The following is a 16243-nucleotide window of genomic DNA, read 5'->3' on the forward strand; positions in this document are numbered from 1 at the left end:
AAAGGTGAAATATACCCATTTTTCTCCAGTTCATAGAGTAAACGGGCATTTACCATGCGTTCGAGCGTTTTACAGAGACAACTAGTTAAAGCAATTGGCCTATAGTTTGAGGGATTGGTAGGAACCTTTCCAGGTTTAAGGATAGGTATCACAATGGCTTCATACCATTGTTCAGGAAAAATTTGCTCACTCCAGATTCTGTTGAACAGGTTCAGGAGATGCAAAAGAGAGGTTTCGTCTAAATGGCGAAGCATATTGTAGGTAATCCCGTCGACACCTGGGCTAGTATCTCGAGTACGAGAAAGAGCGTTCCTTAATTCCACTATCTTAAAGTTATTGTTATAAGAGAGGACCATGCGGGTTCTAAACTTCAAAGGCACTTGTTCAGCTTGTCTCTTAATCGCACGAAAAGTCGGATTATTAGGAACAGAGCTTGAAACATCAGCGAAGGTTTCTCCAATAACATTTGCAATATCAAGTGGCGAGGAATATGAAGCCGTTTCTGTATTTAAGATGGGGAAAGCGAATTCTTTATAAATTCCGTTTGCCGCTTTAACTTTCTTCCACAACTGTGCACTAGATGTATTGGAAGTGATGGTGGATATAAAACTTTGCCAAGATTCTTTTTGACTGCGGCGCCGAATTCGACGAGCATTTGCTCTTGCTCTTTTAAATGCAACAAGATTTTCCGTGGTAGGATACCTGCGGAAAATACCCCAACATTTTCTTTGTTCCTTATAAGCATTACGGAATTCATCATTCCACCATGGTTTGCGAAATTTGCGTGGAAGAGGGGTACGCTTTGGAATTGAAGCATCAGCGGCCTTAATAATGCAATCAGTGACATTTTGGACAGCCTCACTAATATCGGCAGATGAAATCATTTCTTCTGTAATCAATGCAAGCTTAGTAAATGTAGCCCAACCTGCTTTTTGGAAAATGTATGTTGGTGGGCTTTGCATCAAATTACTATTATCATCATGAGAGATGACAAGAGGAAAATGATCACTATTATGTAAATCGCTTTCAACTGCCAAATTCAATAATGGGAAAATTGCCGGAGAGCAAATAGCGAGGTCAAGGGAATGGAAAGTACGAGTGGGTTCATGAAAGTATGTCTTTTCATTGTTATTGAGCAGACAGAGACAGTTATCAGAAATGAATTGTTCTATCTGTCGCCCACGGGAGTTAGTGCTATCCGAACCCCACAAAGTACTATGCCCGTTAAAATCACCAAGCAAAATGAAAGGAGTTGGAAGCTGATCAACCAAAGTATTCAAATCGTCCTGCGAAATAACCCCATTTGGAGGCAAGTAAAGGCAACAGACCGTGACTAAAGATTTGACATGAATCTGCACAGCCACAGCTTGCAAGTTAGTGCGTAGATTAAGGATAGTACTGGGATAAAAGTTGGAGGTTAAAATGCACACTCCACCAGAGAATGATGCACCAGTTTCGTTATCCTTCCTTGCACAATTATAACCTCTTAATTTGAAGTGAATATTTTGTTTCAAAAATGTCTCTTGAAGAGCTACGCAAACAGGATTTGATTTATTAATGAGAGCTTTGATGTCAGTTAGCTTTGTCCGAATGCCGCGACAATTCCACGAGAGAAAGGTACCCATTAAGAGAGTTTTTTAGAGTGGGAATTATAAAGGGCGTTAGTTTGAGTTGGCGTTATTTCGCAACTCATTTCAAGGTCATCCTCCTCTTCGTCGGATGGATGGAGAGCAATTGAATCAGGACTTTTGGACAATCCTCCAAAAATAGTAGGTAAATCCTTTTGGACTGTCCCCGTAGTTGCAAGTCCCAGAGCAACCGAATTTCGAATATTGGATTTTTTCAATTTTGATTTAAATTTTTCCGAAATCATTTCTTGTGAAAGGCCGTGTTTCGAAAGCTTTAATTTAAGAGCACGTGGAGGCTTTGGTTTTGGTTTACGTTTAGGTGGATCGTGAGATTCAGGAGCACTGTTTGTGGAAGGTTCTGTATCAGATTCGGATGTTTTTGTGGGAGGAACTTTTTCAGCAACAATCTGCACACAATTTTTACATGAACAGTTTTTGCAATATGATTTTTTAACAGCTGATGCATAGCTGACCCCAGGGGAAGGTGTCTGTGCCTCGATTCTTCTTTTCGCTTCTGGATAAGAAATTTGTTCTTTTGTTTTCAAAGTTATAATTTCTTTTTCCAACCTCCAACGTGGACATGATCTGGAAAAGGAAGTATGTTCGCCATCACAGTTGATGCACTTTTCAGATGAGGTGCACTGCTGGCTATCATGTCCTTTCTCTGCACAACGGGCGCAAGTAAGTGTCCCGCGGCAGGCGATCTTAGAGCGCCCAAAACGTTGGCATTGAAAGCATCTCAGAGGGTTAGGTATAAAAGGACGCACTTTCAATCTCATATATCCTATTTTAACTACTTCTGGCAAAGTAGGCATTTGGAAGGTAAGAACGAGGTGCTTTGTAGGGAGGAGTTGTCCATCCCGCCGAATTGAGATACGGCGTACATGTATCACTCCTTCAGGTTTTAGGTCATTTGTAATTTCTTCAATGGATGTATAAAATAACTCCCCACATGTAATAACACCTTTAGAAGAATTAAGAGATGTATGCGCGCTTACAGAAATGGGAATTGCAGCCAATGCTTTCAGTTTGAGAATTTGATTAGATTGTTTTCGAGAATTAACTTCCACCAACAAATCTCCCGAACGAAGTTTGCGAATGGCAGAAACTTCCCCAAGTGTTCCAGAAACGGCTTTTTCTACAAGGAACGGAGAGACCGTGTGAAATGTCTCTTTATTTTCAGACAGTCTTTTGATGACAAAAAAATGGTCGTAATATTTTTCTGTATTTTTGCGTGTCGTTTGTTGATTTAAGTTTTTAGGCCCCATACGATATGATAAGTGATTCGGGTCCGACGGCACCGCCCACCACGGAGCCCAACAAGGGAAGGCAGCCACCGGCTCTGGATATTTCCAACCTCGGTACTTACCCTAGTGCTAATCGGTACCTATACGCTGGGAGCTACCCCCGGGGACAGTGACCACCCTTAACGCCAAGCCCAAGGAGTAGCCCCTTCGCTTGATCCATAGCAGACTAGCCACTGAGGTGACTAGGTACTAGCCGATTGATACACCGGGGACCACAGTGCACCACCCGTCTTTCAAATGGGTTGCCACGCACGGCAAACACGTGGGGTTTTGGCTGTCCATGAGAAGCAAGAAGCAAACAGAGCGGCGACAGCTTCTCATGGAGAGCTCCCTCGCTTGCCGTCGAGGGATAGAAGGACAAAGCAGACAGCAGAAGGCGTAGTGGAGAGAGAACTGAAAGGGAGTAAAGATCCCTGGGAACCTCGGGATTGGGACACCCGTACTCACCTAAAGAAGGTGAGCCCCTGAGGGGCTTCCCTCTGTTTAAAACAGGAATTGAAGAGTTATGATATATACCATTAGCAGCCTTTACTTTTCTCCACAGAACTTTGCTGGATATAGAAGATGTGATAGAGGATATGAATTTTATCCAGGATTCCCTCTGACTACGACGACGTATGCGGCGAGCTAGTGCTTTGGCTTTTTTAAAAGCAATAAGGTTCTCTGTGGTAGGATACCTTCGAAATAAGTTCCATAACTTTTTCTGTTGTTTGTGGCTGTCGCGACAAGCTTCATCCCACCACGGTCTGCGAAAAATTCTTACGCGTGATGGACTTTTCGGAATAGTGGAAGTTGCGGCACCAATTATAACTTCAGTGACATTTTGTACAGCTTCAGAAATGTCTGTGATATTGGTCATAGTCTCGGTGATATCTGCTAATCGCGAAAAAGACTTCCAGTCTGCCCGCTGGAATAGAAAACGCGGAGGACAATAAGTCGCACCGCCGCTATCAGCATGGGAGACAATAATAGGAAAGTGGTCGCTATTATGTAATTCGTTGCTAACATTAAAGTTTATTAACGGCAGAAGTTCGGGTGAGCAGATGGCCAAATCAAGAGTATGGAAGCTTCGTGTGGGCTCGTGAAAGTATGTTTTCTCTTCGTTGTTAAGTAAACAGAGACAGTTATTGGCAATAAACTGCTCAATCTGTCTCCCACGAGAGTTTGTACTATTTGAACCCCACAAAGTATTATGTCCGTTAAAATCACCAAATATCAAAAAAGGCGGATGAAGCTGGTCCACTAAATTGTCAAGTTCTTGCTGACGGATGACATCATGAGGCGGTAAGTAAATGCAACAGACTGTGACTAATGTTCGTACGTGAACTTGTACAGCCACAGCCTGCAGAGAGGTATGCAAATTTAGTTGTGAGCTCGGATAGAGATTTGAAGTGAAGATACAGACACCTCCAGAACTATGAGATCCTGTGTCTGTATCTTTCCGAATACAATTATAACCTCGCAATTTAATTGGAATGCTTGGTGTCAAAAAGGTCTCTTGAACACCAATGCAAACAGGATGATATTTGTTTAAAATGGATTTTATGTCAGGAAGTTTGGACCGGAGGCCGCGACAATTCCATGAAAGGAAGGTACCCATTAAGAGTCTGTTTTTGAAGGAGAGTGTGTGGAAACATTTGCTGGAGTTGCTTGATCTTCGAAACTCATGTCAAGTTCCGATTCATCCTCAGATGGGTGCAATTTAATATCGGGGTTATTGGATATGCCACCAAATATGGACGTCAAGTCCTTGTGGGCAACACCCTGCGTCGCTAACCCCAATGCGACGGAATTCTTCAAGGTCGATTTCTTCAATTTCAGAGGAATATCTTTTCCTGAAAGGCCGCGTTTCGCAAGATTTAACGTCAGTGAAGTTTGTGATTTTGACTTTGATTTCCGTTTTGGTTTAGGTGGTGCAGGAGTTTCATGAATACTGTTCATAGATTGTTCTGTATCAGATTCTGTTATTTTTTCCGCAGTTTTTGTTTTTGTTGTAAGTGCTACACATTTTTGACAGGAACAATTTTTGCAAAATGTTTTTTGTACTATTGAAGCATAACTGATGCCAGGGGTTGGAGTCTGAGCTTTAATCCTACGCCTGGCCTCCGGATACGATAAATTTTCTTTTATTTTAAGTGCTGTAACTTCTTTTTCTAATTTCCAACGTTGGCAAATGCGAGAATAGGATGGATGATCCCCATTGCAGTTGACGCATTTTTCTTTTGAGTCACACTGCTGACTGTCGTGACCCTTTTCTGCACAACGGGCACAGGTGAGTGACCCGCGGCAATTTGCCTTTGAGTGGCCAAAGCGCTGGCATTGAAAGCATCTGAGTGGGTTAGGAATGTAAGGCCTCACTGGTAGTTTTATGTATCCTGCGTAAGCAAATTCAGGTAAGTTTGTAGTCTTAAACGTTAAAATATGATGCTTCGTTTCAAGACGTTGTCCATCACGCCAAATTGTGATACGGCGGACGTCTACAACTCCTTGCGATTTCATTTCATGTACAATTTCATCAACAGGGATATTTAGCAGCTCACCGCAGGTAATAACACCTTTAGACATATTTAAAGAATTATGAGGTTTTACAGATATAGATATTGAAGCCAAAGCCTTTAATTTTTGCATTTGCTGGGCTTGCTTTCGAGAATTCACCTCTACTAACAAGTCACCAGAGCGCATCTTTTTGATTGAAGTAACTTCACCGACAGTTGCTGTTACGGCTTTTTGGACCAGAAATGGCGACACTGTCTGAAATGTTTCATTCGATTCCGATTTACGTGTCACGACGAAAAACCTATCAAAATAGTTAGTTGTACTTTGTACTGGAACAATACGACGCCCACTGAAGGGACCCTTTTTGGGAGGAGCCATGCGATATGGTGAAAGATTCGGGCCCAACGGCACCGCCCACCACGGAGCCCAACAAGGGAAGGCAGCCACCGGCTCTGGCCATTCCCAGCCTCGGCGCTTACCTTGGTGCTAGCCGGAACCTATACGCTCGGAGTTACCCCCGGGGACAGTGACCACCCTTAACGCCAAGCCCAAGGAGTAACCCCTTTGCTTGATCCCTAGCAGACTAGCCACTCAGGTGACTAGGTACCAGCCGATTGATACACCGGGGACCACAGTGCACCACCCGTCTTTCAAATGGGTCGCCACGCACGGCCAACACGTGGGACATTGGCTGTCCATGAGAAGCAAGAAGCAAACAGAGCGGCGACAGCTTCTCATGGAGAGCTCCCTCGCTTGCCGTCGAGGGAAAGAAAAACACAGCAAAAAGCAGAAGGCGTAGGATAGAATAAGCATAAAGGGAGTAAAGATCCCTGGGAACCTCGGGATTGGGACACCCGTACTCACCTATAGTAGGTGAGCCCCTGAGGGGAATATCATTCTCTAACAGGATAACATTTCCCATCTTATGTTGATAAACGTGATCCAAGGAAAAAATAAATAAATAAAGGAAATTTGTTGTGTGCACATTAAAAATAAATGAAAAAGGGCAGACGTGTGAGGAGAGAATCTAGATTTGAATGTAAAGACTGTAATGTTAAACTTGGTGCAGCATCCTGCTTTGAAACTTACCATACTGAATTATGTACCTTGTATTTTTACCCACTTTGCTGTTTCTACATATGGTTGAAATGTTTTAGATTTTAAATAAAATTAACATCATATTTTAACTTTCAAAAGGAAACATCTGTGTAATAGAACTGTTTTGGGTTTTTTTAAAGGATAAGGCATTAAAGAATATATATATATATATATATATATATATATATATATATATATATATATATATATATATATATGACAGTTTAGAAAAAAGTGGTTTGTTTAGCAGTAATTAGATGTGAATGGGATATAAAGTACTTAATAAAATTAAGGTTCCGATTCACGATATCTAAATTTATTCTCTAAAAGAAGTATTTTTTCAAAAAGGTTTAAATATCGAAATTTCATCAAAATCAAACAAGTTTATATATAATTTCCTTTGTATAATCAATTATTAAATTTTGGATATTTCCTATATTACTTAAAAATTTTCGAGGTGTCGTGAGAAACATTTGATACTTTGTATAACATATAGGTCTAATTGTAAATACTACGTGGTAAATGAAGGAAATTTGAAAATTTGCAGCGATATATCCATAGGAGGACATTTGATAGTAAATAAAAAAATATTTATGATAACAGTCTTATGAAACAATAAGTCTTTGTACTGAGTTAATTATGGAATGTTATGGAGTTAGCTGAATAGCTAAATTGACTATTTTATAATTTATATAACGGAATATTCTATTGAATCCAAGAATGAACGTATTATTTACGTAAAGTTACAAAAGAAACCAACGTTTCTGAAAGACTTAAGGTTATAAATGTACAAATACCGAAAAAATGTTATTGAAATAAAATGCGATTGAATTTTCATTTTACTGCAGATATGATTTTGGAAATGCTTAATCGGGTTAAGATATCAAACAAAAGATTTTTCATAAAAACTGTTTATATCTACATGAAGCAAACGATATTGTTCCCATAAAAGGGTTTTGTCTGAAACTTCAGTTTGCTAATGTGAAAGAGGAAAAGTAGGTTGGAGGGAGCGGAAATACCAGCCGGTGGTAAGGAGGGTTCTATGGTACTTGCGCTCGATAATTTTCCCTAGCTGTGTGGAACCAATTATCACAGAGAGGAGAATGTATTTCTTAACAATCTTATCTTACAGACTGACCACTTCCCTCCCCCAAATCTTCAATTTCCAATTTCCAACTTTTTCTTTCCTATTACAACAATGTATAGTTCCAAATTGAACTGAGATCCGAATTCGTTGTTCAAAAAACTACCGCATCTGGGAAAGGGGGAAAATATTTGCAGTTAATGGTTTTAACCCTCCAAGCGCCCAATTATTCTAAGCATAGCATCTTTAAAATTTATCTCTATCGGACAAGAGTTCTTTTAAAAAATATCAGTGTACCCGTGAGAAGCGTTCAGGAAAAATAACATAGCGACATTCCCCCCTTCACACCTGCAGGCGGTTCACTTACTTCTGGGAAAATAGAATCTCCCCTACTCAGTTTGTGGAATGTATATACATAAAAGCATACATACATATAGAAAGAATTAAACATTATTGATATCCATTTAAATATGAATTTAAAGCCCTTTCTATGTATTTTTTTTTCATTTTGTTAAATAAAGTTAAAACGTAAGAGATATAAAGATTAAAGATAGATGGGAAAATTATAAACGTATTCCTTTTAATAAATACATTTTTAAAGCAAATTTCTCACATATTTATTATATTCAACACTCATTTGAAACGTGGTAAGGTCATCAGCATTTTTCTCAAGGAAGTTTCGTTTCATTATCAGAGACAAGGAGTATCTTTCTCATTCATAGTGAGTTGATTACCATTTGGCGTATATTGTAAAATCGCCAAATCTTACATGCAAAGATAAAGTTTATAATGTGGTAGTCTTTCTTGACACTTGAGCGGAAAGGGGGAAATTTATCGAGCGCAAGTACCATAGAACCAAATTGAAGAAGGAGGGGTGGAATGTTTATGACTCTACTTTCTGCTTTAAATGGTGTGAATGGTCTACTACTTTAAATGGTGTGAAAAAGGGCTCTCTGTACACAACCTGATTTAAGAGAGTCCACAAGATGTTTCAAATTTAATTTTGAATACACAATTAATTTTCTAACCAAAGGTTTTTAAGAATTAAAAAAATTCGAAAATAGATTGGATTGAAAAATAAAAATAAAATATCGTAAGAAATAATCTATATTTTTAAGGAATTCTTCTTAAAAGATCAAGTGAATGAAATTATGTCAAAATAAGAAGGACATTCTTTTAGTATATTTAAACTGGTTAACTTTAGTTAAATTATTAATTAATTAAGTTTTATGATTTACCAGCTAGTTAATTAATTTTTAATAATTTCCTCCGTTTATATATAAATTACAAACGAAACTACTTGAGAGTGAAATAACCAGCAATTCCTCACCTTTTTTATGAAATACTAGCCGCCTTCTTCGACCAGGTGGTTCCATTATTAGTGGTTGTAAAAAATTTCGCTTAAATATTTATTATTATTATTAATAATAATAATTTTGTACTCATGCCTTCCCATACTTCCTCAGGAAAAATCTTCAAACATTAATATATCAATGTTTTTACTATTTTAGAAGCCTTATATCGCTCAATTCATTTTGCTATGCATTTCCTTAATTTTCTACCCATGAATTTATTCATTCAGTTTTATGACATGAATGTCGCCATTATTTGATTCTGATGCTAAAACCTTAAATTGTAGGAAAGAAAAATTTTATTAAAACCATATTTCGTACTGCAAACTACTCAACTTGGAAAAAGAGGCCAAATCCTCCTATTTTTTTCAGAAAAAATGGGGGAAAGGGTAAAATATTAATAGCAACAATGAAAACGATTTGAATTTTATTTCAACCATGGAATTTAATGCTACAAAAATGTTTAATTTTTTTTAAAATTGATTTAGAATAGAAAAAAAATTATATTAAAGAGATAATGTTTTGAATTTTAACATTATCTTTTTATGTTAATGTAAAAATTATCATTGTTTCAAAATATTTTCAGGAGTTGTAGCGAGAAAATGTCGACATTTCATTTACTTTTAATTAATTAAAACTCTAATCAAAATATCAAAAAGTAAAGTTTTATTTTACTTAATAAGTTTTTCTGTATTAATTGCATTGTTATGTGCCATATGGCAAAACTAAAACTTTCATTTATTATCATAAACATTTAATTTATTTCATTATTATTTATTTCATTAGTGTAGTAATTACCTGATTACTACGTTTAAAAATCTTGAAAGTTCGATTATAAGAATATCGAAAGCTGTTAAACGAAGAATATGTTTTTTGCTTTATTTTCAAAGAAATAAAACAAATTAATGATGATGTGGCCACGGGTACTGCGGCAAATATAATGTAATATAAAAATCATGTTTATATGAAATATTATAATACGCGTAATTTTCTTTTAGTCTGCTGCTTTCTGTTTCTTAAATGAGAATATCAGTTTTACTAAATAATTTTGAAATCTCATAGCTGCACAAAAAAGTTACATACAGTGCCAAATGATTTTTAAAAAGCAAATGCATATTATTAAAAAAATATCAATAAAAATTTAACTTATTAACAAAATCCTAAACAAAATGATAAGAAATTTTCGTTGCTTATTCCATAAGTTTAATCCCTAAACCTCAATGTTACAATCAATGAGGAGCAGATGTTTATATTTTTAAAATTATGGTTTAAAATAAAGTCATCCGTAGATGCTATAATTCGATACTATAAGACAGAATCTATAAACAACTCAAGAAGATCAAACTATTCAAGGAGAGAATTCTATATGTTTTGATTTCAAGGAATGCGGTAACAAGTGTCCGAAACAGAACTTGTCATGTGATTAGATTATGAAGAAAACGTAATATCCTGTTCCAGAGATATTTCCATTTACATAGTTAGTTTAATGAAATGAATATCCTATTTTGTAATTCGTCCATCATGATGGCTGGTTTGAGATAGACGTAATTTTTAATCATAGTTAAGTGATGAGGACGACAACTGAGCCGCCACTCCTCCCCGAATTTCCACACCACACCAATGAGATCATTTAACAAATCTAAGTAGAAAAAAACATCTCGGATGTGCATTTTTCCATTTTTCTCAAGAGGAATGAAATGTTTATTTCAAAGTAGCAAAAATCATTAACAAAATTATCTTGTGATTTTGATGAAATCATTTATTAACATTTTTTCCCCCGGTGATTCAAGTCTGAAAAAATTCATCTCTATAATATTATTTTTTCTCACAGTATAGTTTCCTACCACTTTCCAAGGATTGGATTGTAAGGTTTAGTGGCGCAAGAGCCATACCTGGCCATACTGCGCCAGACCTATGGTTAAAATATTAAATACTTGTCTTAAATAAAAATGTAAAAGTGGAAACTAATTGACAAAATTACATTGCAATGTCTCGTAACATTATCAACAAGGTGTAAAAAAAATGACAATAAGAAGAAATATTAAATAAGATGATAAAAACCAACTGCTTTTAAAAATTTAAAAAGATTTTTATGGGGGCGTTCCCCCACTAGCATTTGCATGTCCACTGTTGAAGCATGAAAAAAACTTAGACGGTGATGTTTAAAATTAGGACATTCAACCAAAAGGTGATGAACCGTTAAAATTACTTTGCATCTCGTGCAAAATGGAGCTCTATCTCCGAATAAAAGATGTTTATGTGTAAGACGTGTGTGGCCAATGCGGAGTCTAGATAATTTAACGTCTAGCTCTCGCACTGGTAAACAAGGCCAGAAAGAAATAAAAGGTTTTATCGTGTGAAGTTTGTTATTAATTTGATTGTTCCACGACTCCTGCCAGAGTGAGTAAAAATGACGTTGGATTGCACTTTTCGCATCATTAAATGGGATGTCTCTCTGTATAAGCAAAGACGAACTCTTTGCAGCATTATCCGCGAGCTCATTACCAGAGATTCCAACATGACTCGGAATCCAGCAAAATAGTATCTCAAACCCCCTGTTTTCGAGAATCCTTAGAAGATCTAGGATTTCCACGGCAACTGGATGAATCCGATTTTGAATACTGGACAGTATTTTCAATGAGCTCATACTGTCAGTATAGATACAATATTTTCGCTCAGAAGAGAGTGAAATCCTCTGAAGAGCATAAAAAATTGCCAATAATTCAGCAGATAGAACTGAAAGAGATGTGTCTAGGCGGTAACTGAATATATCAGTATCGAAAACAATTCCGCAACCAACATGACCATCTGACTTTGAACCATCCGTAAAAACTTTTAAGTAATCTAGATACTGACAGTGATGAGAATTAAAGAGATTCTGGTAGACAATAGGGGCAGTATTCTGCTTCTCAAAACTAGAGAAGGGATTTAGAAAGGAAAACTGAGGCATATTCCATGGGGGAAAGGAAAAGAGATCAGCAGTCTGTATCATCTTATCATGGAGCTCGGAATCGCGAAGAAGAGATTTAGCTCTCTCGAAAAATGGGAGAATGTGGGAAGGTCGAGCATTATGAAGTCTTCGAAGACTAACCGGAAATGTCATAGAGGACAAGGGGTGCTTTGGAATAGACAAAGCTCGAAGGTAGTACTGGGCAGATACTTTTTTTCGTCTTAAACCAAGTGGTAACTGATGGCAGAGAGCATAAAGACTTTGCATTGGTGAGGTTCGAAATGCACCAGAGCAAATTCGCAAAGCTGAATGGTGTACAGTGTCAAGTCTACGTAAGACCGTAGAACGCGCAGAGCCATACACCATACATCCGTAATCAATACGGGATAAAGTCAATGATTCGTAAATTCGGAGCAAGGAAGTGCGATCTGCTCCCCAAGTGGTTCTGGAAAGAACTTTAAGAATATTTAATGACCTGTCACACTTCTTCCGCAGATGTAGAATATGCGGAAGGAAAGTGAGCTTACGGTCAAATATTATTCCTAGAAATTTTATTTCATTGACCACAGGTATTTCAACATTCCCAATATGGATTGAAGGATCCAAATGAATGGCTCGTCTTCTACAAAAGTGAATGCATTGACTTTTTTCAGGAGAAATGGTATGCCCGTTTTTATCGCACCATCCTACCAGTTTGTTAACGGCAACCTGCAATTGGCGCTCTATTAAGCGCATATTGCTCCCCTGGCAGGATATTTGAAGATCGTCAACATATAACGTAGCTTGAATAGATGAGGGTAAAACATTAAGAATTTGACTAAAATAACTGATAAAAAGTGTAACGCTGAGGATACTTCCCTGTGGAACACCCTCAGCTTGAATAAAAGGATCAGAATATAAATTATCGACCCGAACACGAAATGTGCGCAACGATAAAAAATGTTTTAAAAACATGGGTAAATTTCCCTTAAATCCAAATTTTGATAGTGCAGAGAGAATACCAAACCGCCACGTACGGTCATAGGCCTTTTCAATGTCAAAGAAGACAGAGACCAGATGATTTCGACAGACAAATGCATTGCGAATTTGAGTTTCAAGTAACACAATATTATCAAATGTCGACCTTCCTCTGCGAAAACCACTTTGAAGCAACGGGATGCATTCTTTCCTTTCCAGTTCAAATACAAGACGGGCATTAACCATGCGCTCAAGTGTCTTGCATAGACAACTTGTGAGTGCAATAGGCCTATAGTGAAGAGGGTTAGAGGAGTCCTTACCGGGTTTCAGGATTGGAATCACAATAGCTTCATGCCATTGTGATGGGAACTTCTGTTCAATCCAAATACGATTAAATAAAATTAACAGATTGGAAAGAGAAGTGGCAGACAAATGGCGAAGCATGTTATATGTGATTCCATCTGGACCAGGACTGGTATCATGAGTCTTCGATAAAGCCGTTAGCAATTCGTGCAATTTAAATTCCGAATTGTATGGAAAGGATTTTCGAGTAGAAAAACACAACTTTTTCTGTTGTGCGCGATTCTTAATTTCTACAAATGAAGGCTTATATGAATCATCAGAAGAAACCTGTGCAAATGCATATCCAAGAGCATTGGCGACATCTAATGGGGAAGATACACTTCCATTTTCTGTCTCCAGAACAGGAATAGAAAACTCGTTGTAAATACCATTAGCTGCTTTAACCTTCTTCCAGAGTAGTTTCGAAGAAGTAAAGGCTGTGATGGAAGAGATGAAATGAATCCAGGGCTCTCTCTGACTTTGCCTACGGACACGACGAGCATTGGCTCTGGCACGTTTGAAAGCAAGTAAATTCTCTGTTGTGGGATATCTTCTGAAAATATTCCACCGCTTTTTTTGTTCTTGGTGACTGTCGCGGCAAGCTTCATTCCACCACGGTGTCGGGAATTTCCTCGGACGTGGGGAGCTTTTGGGAATAGAATTGTTCGCAGCATCAATTAAGCAGTCAACTACATTTTGTACTGCCTCTGCAATATCAGTCGTTCTGACCATATCTTCCGAAATTCTTGCCAGGTGCATGAAAGCAGTCCAGTCTGCCCGCTTGAATAGGAAACGTGGGGGACAAGAAGTCGCTCCACCTCTATCAGCATAGGAGACCATTAAGGGGAAGTGATCACTATCATAGAGATCACTCCCAACCGTAAAATTGAGTAACGGAAAGAGGTCGGGAGAGCAAATAGCCAGATCTAGACTGTGAAATGTACGTGTGGGTTCGTGGAAATAGGTTTTCTCGTCATTATTGAGCAGACAGAGAGAGTTATCAGTGATAAACTGTTCAATCTGTCGCCCACGAGAATTTGTGCTTTCCGAACCCCACAAAGTACTATGAGCATTAAAATCGCCAAGAAGCAAGAAAGGTTTGGGTAATTGGTCCACTAAACTATTAAGTTCATGTTGATTGATGACAGTGTGTGGCGGCAAATAAATGTTACAAACTGTGACAAGGGTTCGTAAATGGACTTGAACAGCCACAGCTTGTAGAGAGGTGTGTAAATTTAAATGAGAGCTCGGGTACAGGTTGGACGTTAAGATGCAAACACCACCGGAAGTATTATTTCCAGTATTAGCATCTTTCCGAGCACAGTTGTAACCACGGATTTTCACAGCAATGTCATGTTTCAGGAATGTCTCCTGAAAAGCAAAACAAGCAGGATGGAGCTGATTAATAATATGCTTAATGTCAACAACTTTGGACCGAAGACCACGACAGTTCCAAGAAAGGAAAGTGCCCATTAAGTAACTGAAGAATTGAGTTTATTACGGCTAGTGTTATGAAGAGTTGGCGAAACATCGCAACTCATTTGCAATTCATCCTCCTCGTCAGACGGATGGAGGGAAATGGAATCGGGACTTTTAGGTGAGCCAAAGATGGACGTTAAGTCCTTATGGACATTACCTTTCGTCGCAAGTCCCAAAGCGACAGAATTTTGTGTTGCAGATTTTTTCAACTTAGTTCTTAATTCTTTTGGTGAAAGTCCCCGTTTTGACAGCTTTAGCTTTAGTGCTCTTTGAGAATTGGAGTTTGATTTCGATTTCGATCGGACTGGTTTGCTAGTTTCTGGTGCACTGGATGGTGAATTTTCAATCTCAGAGTCGGAAGAGTTTTTGACAGTTGTAGTTTGGGAGTTATATTTCACACAGTTTGTGCATTGACAGTTTGCACAGAAGGGTGTTTTTACAACGGAAGCGTAACTCACACCAGGTTTGGGTGTTTGAGCTAATACTTTTTTTCTTGCTTCAGGATACGAAATAGATTCTTTAAATTTAATGGAGGTTATTTGTTTTTCAATTTTCCAGCGTTCGCAGACTCGAGAAAACGACGCATGACAGCCTCCACAGTTCACGCATTTTTCGGGGGCGTTACACTGTTCACTATCGTGGTCTTTTCCTGCACAGCGGGCGCATGTTAGAGTCCCGCGGCAATTAATCTTCGAATGGCCGAATCGCTGGCATTTAAAACATCTCAAGGGGTTTGGGATGTACTGTCGGACCGGTAGTTTAATGTATCCAGCATATATGAATTCTGGGATTGTTGGTCTATGAAATGTAAGGATATAATGCTTTGTGGGAAGGAGTTGTTCATCCCGCCTAATGGAAATTTGGCGTACGTGAGTCACTCCTTGGGGTTTCAATTCCGCAGTGATTTCTTCAAGGGGGACATTGAACAATTCACCACAAGTTATTACACCCTTGGAAAAATTTAGAGATGTGTGAGAGGCAGCGGTTACAGGGATGTGAGCTATAGCTTTCATTTTTATTACTTGCTGTGCTTGTTTTTTCGTAGAAACTTCGATCAGCAAGTCACCAGAACGCATTTTCCGTATTGCAGACACTTCGCCAATTGTTGCAGTGATTGCTTTCTGCACTAGAAAAGGTGATACAGAATTAAAATTTTCGTTTTTATCACTGATTCGTTTAAGTATAAAATAACGATCAAAAAGTGGAAGGTTGGTAGAAAGATTAGGTATTTTGCGATGCCCACTGAAGGGAGATTTCCGGGAGGAGCCCATGCGATATTGATAAAATTTCAGGTCCGACGGCACCGCCCACCACGGAGCCCAACAAGGGAAGGCAGCCACCGGCTCTGGCCATTCCCAGCCTCGGCGCTTACCCTAGCGCTAGCCGAAACCTATACGCTCGGAGTTACCCCCGGGGACAGTGACCACCCTTAACGCCAAGCCCAAGGAGTAACCCCTTCGCTTGATCCCTAGCAAACTAACCACTTAGGTGGCTAGTGACCAGCCGATTGATGTACAGGGGACCACAGTACACCACCCGTCTTTCAAATG

General features: G+C 38.5%; 1 protein-coding gene across 1 annotated transcript; it reads right to left on the bottom strand.

Moving 5' to 3' along the window:
- Positions 1 to 4534: 4534 nt before the first annotated feature.
- On the bottom strand, positions 4535 to 5809 carry LOC129958449 (uncharacterized). Its single transcript, XM_056070942.1, has 2 exons — positions 5101 to 5809; positions 4535 to 4935 (listed from the first exon to the last, which is right to left on the bottom strand). Exons 1-2 carry the CDS (start codon positions 5807 to 5809, stop codon positions 4535 to 4537), a joined length of 1110 nt encoding a protein of 369 aa, XP_055926917.1.
- Between the last annotated feature and the right edge of the window lie 10434 nt (positions 5810 to 16243).

The sequence above is a fragment of the Argiope bruennichi genome, chromosome X1, assembly GCF_947563725.1.
Source record: "Argiope bruennichi chromosome X1, qqArgBrue1.1, whole genome shotgun sequence".
Lineage (NCBI taxonomy): Eukaryota > Metazoa > Arthropoda > Arachnida > Araneae > Araneidae > Argiope > Argiope bruennichi.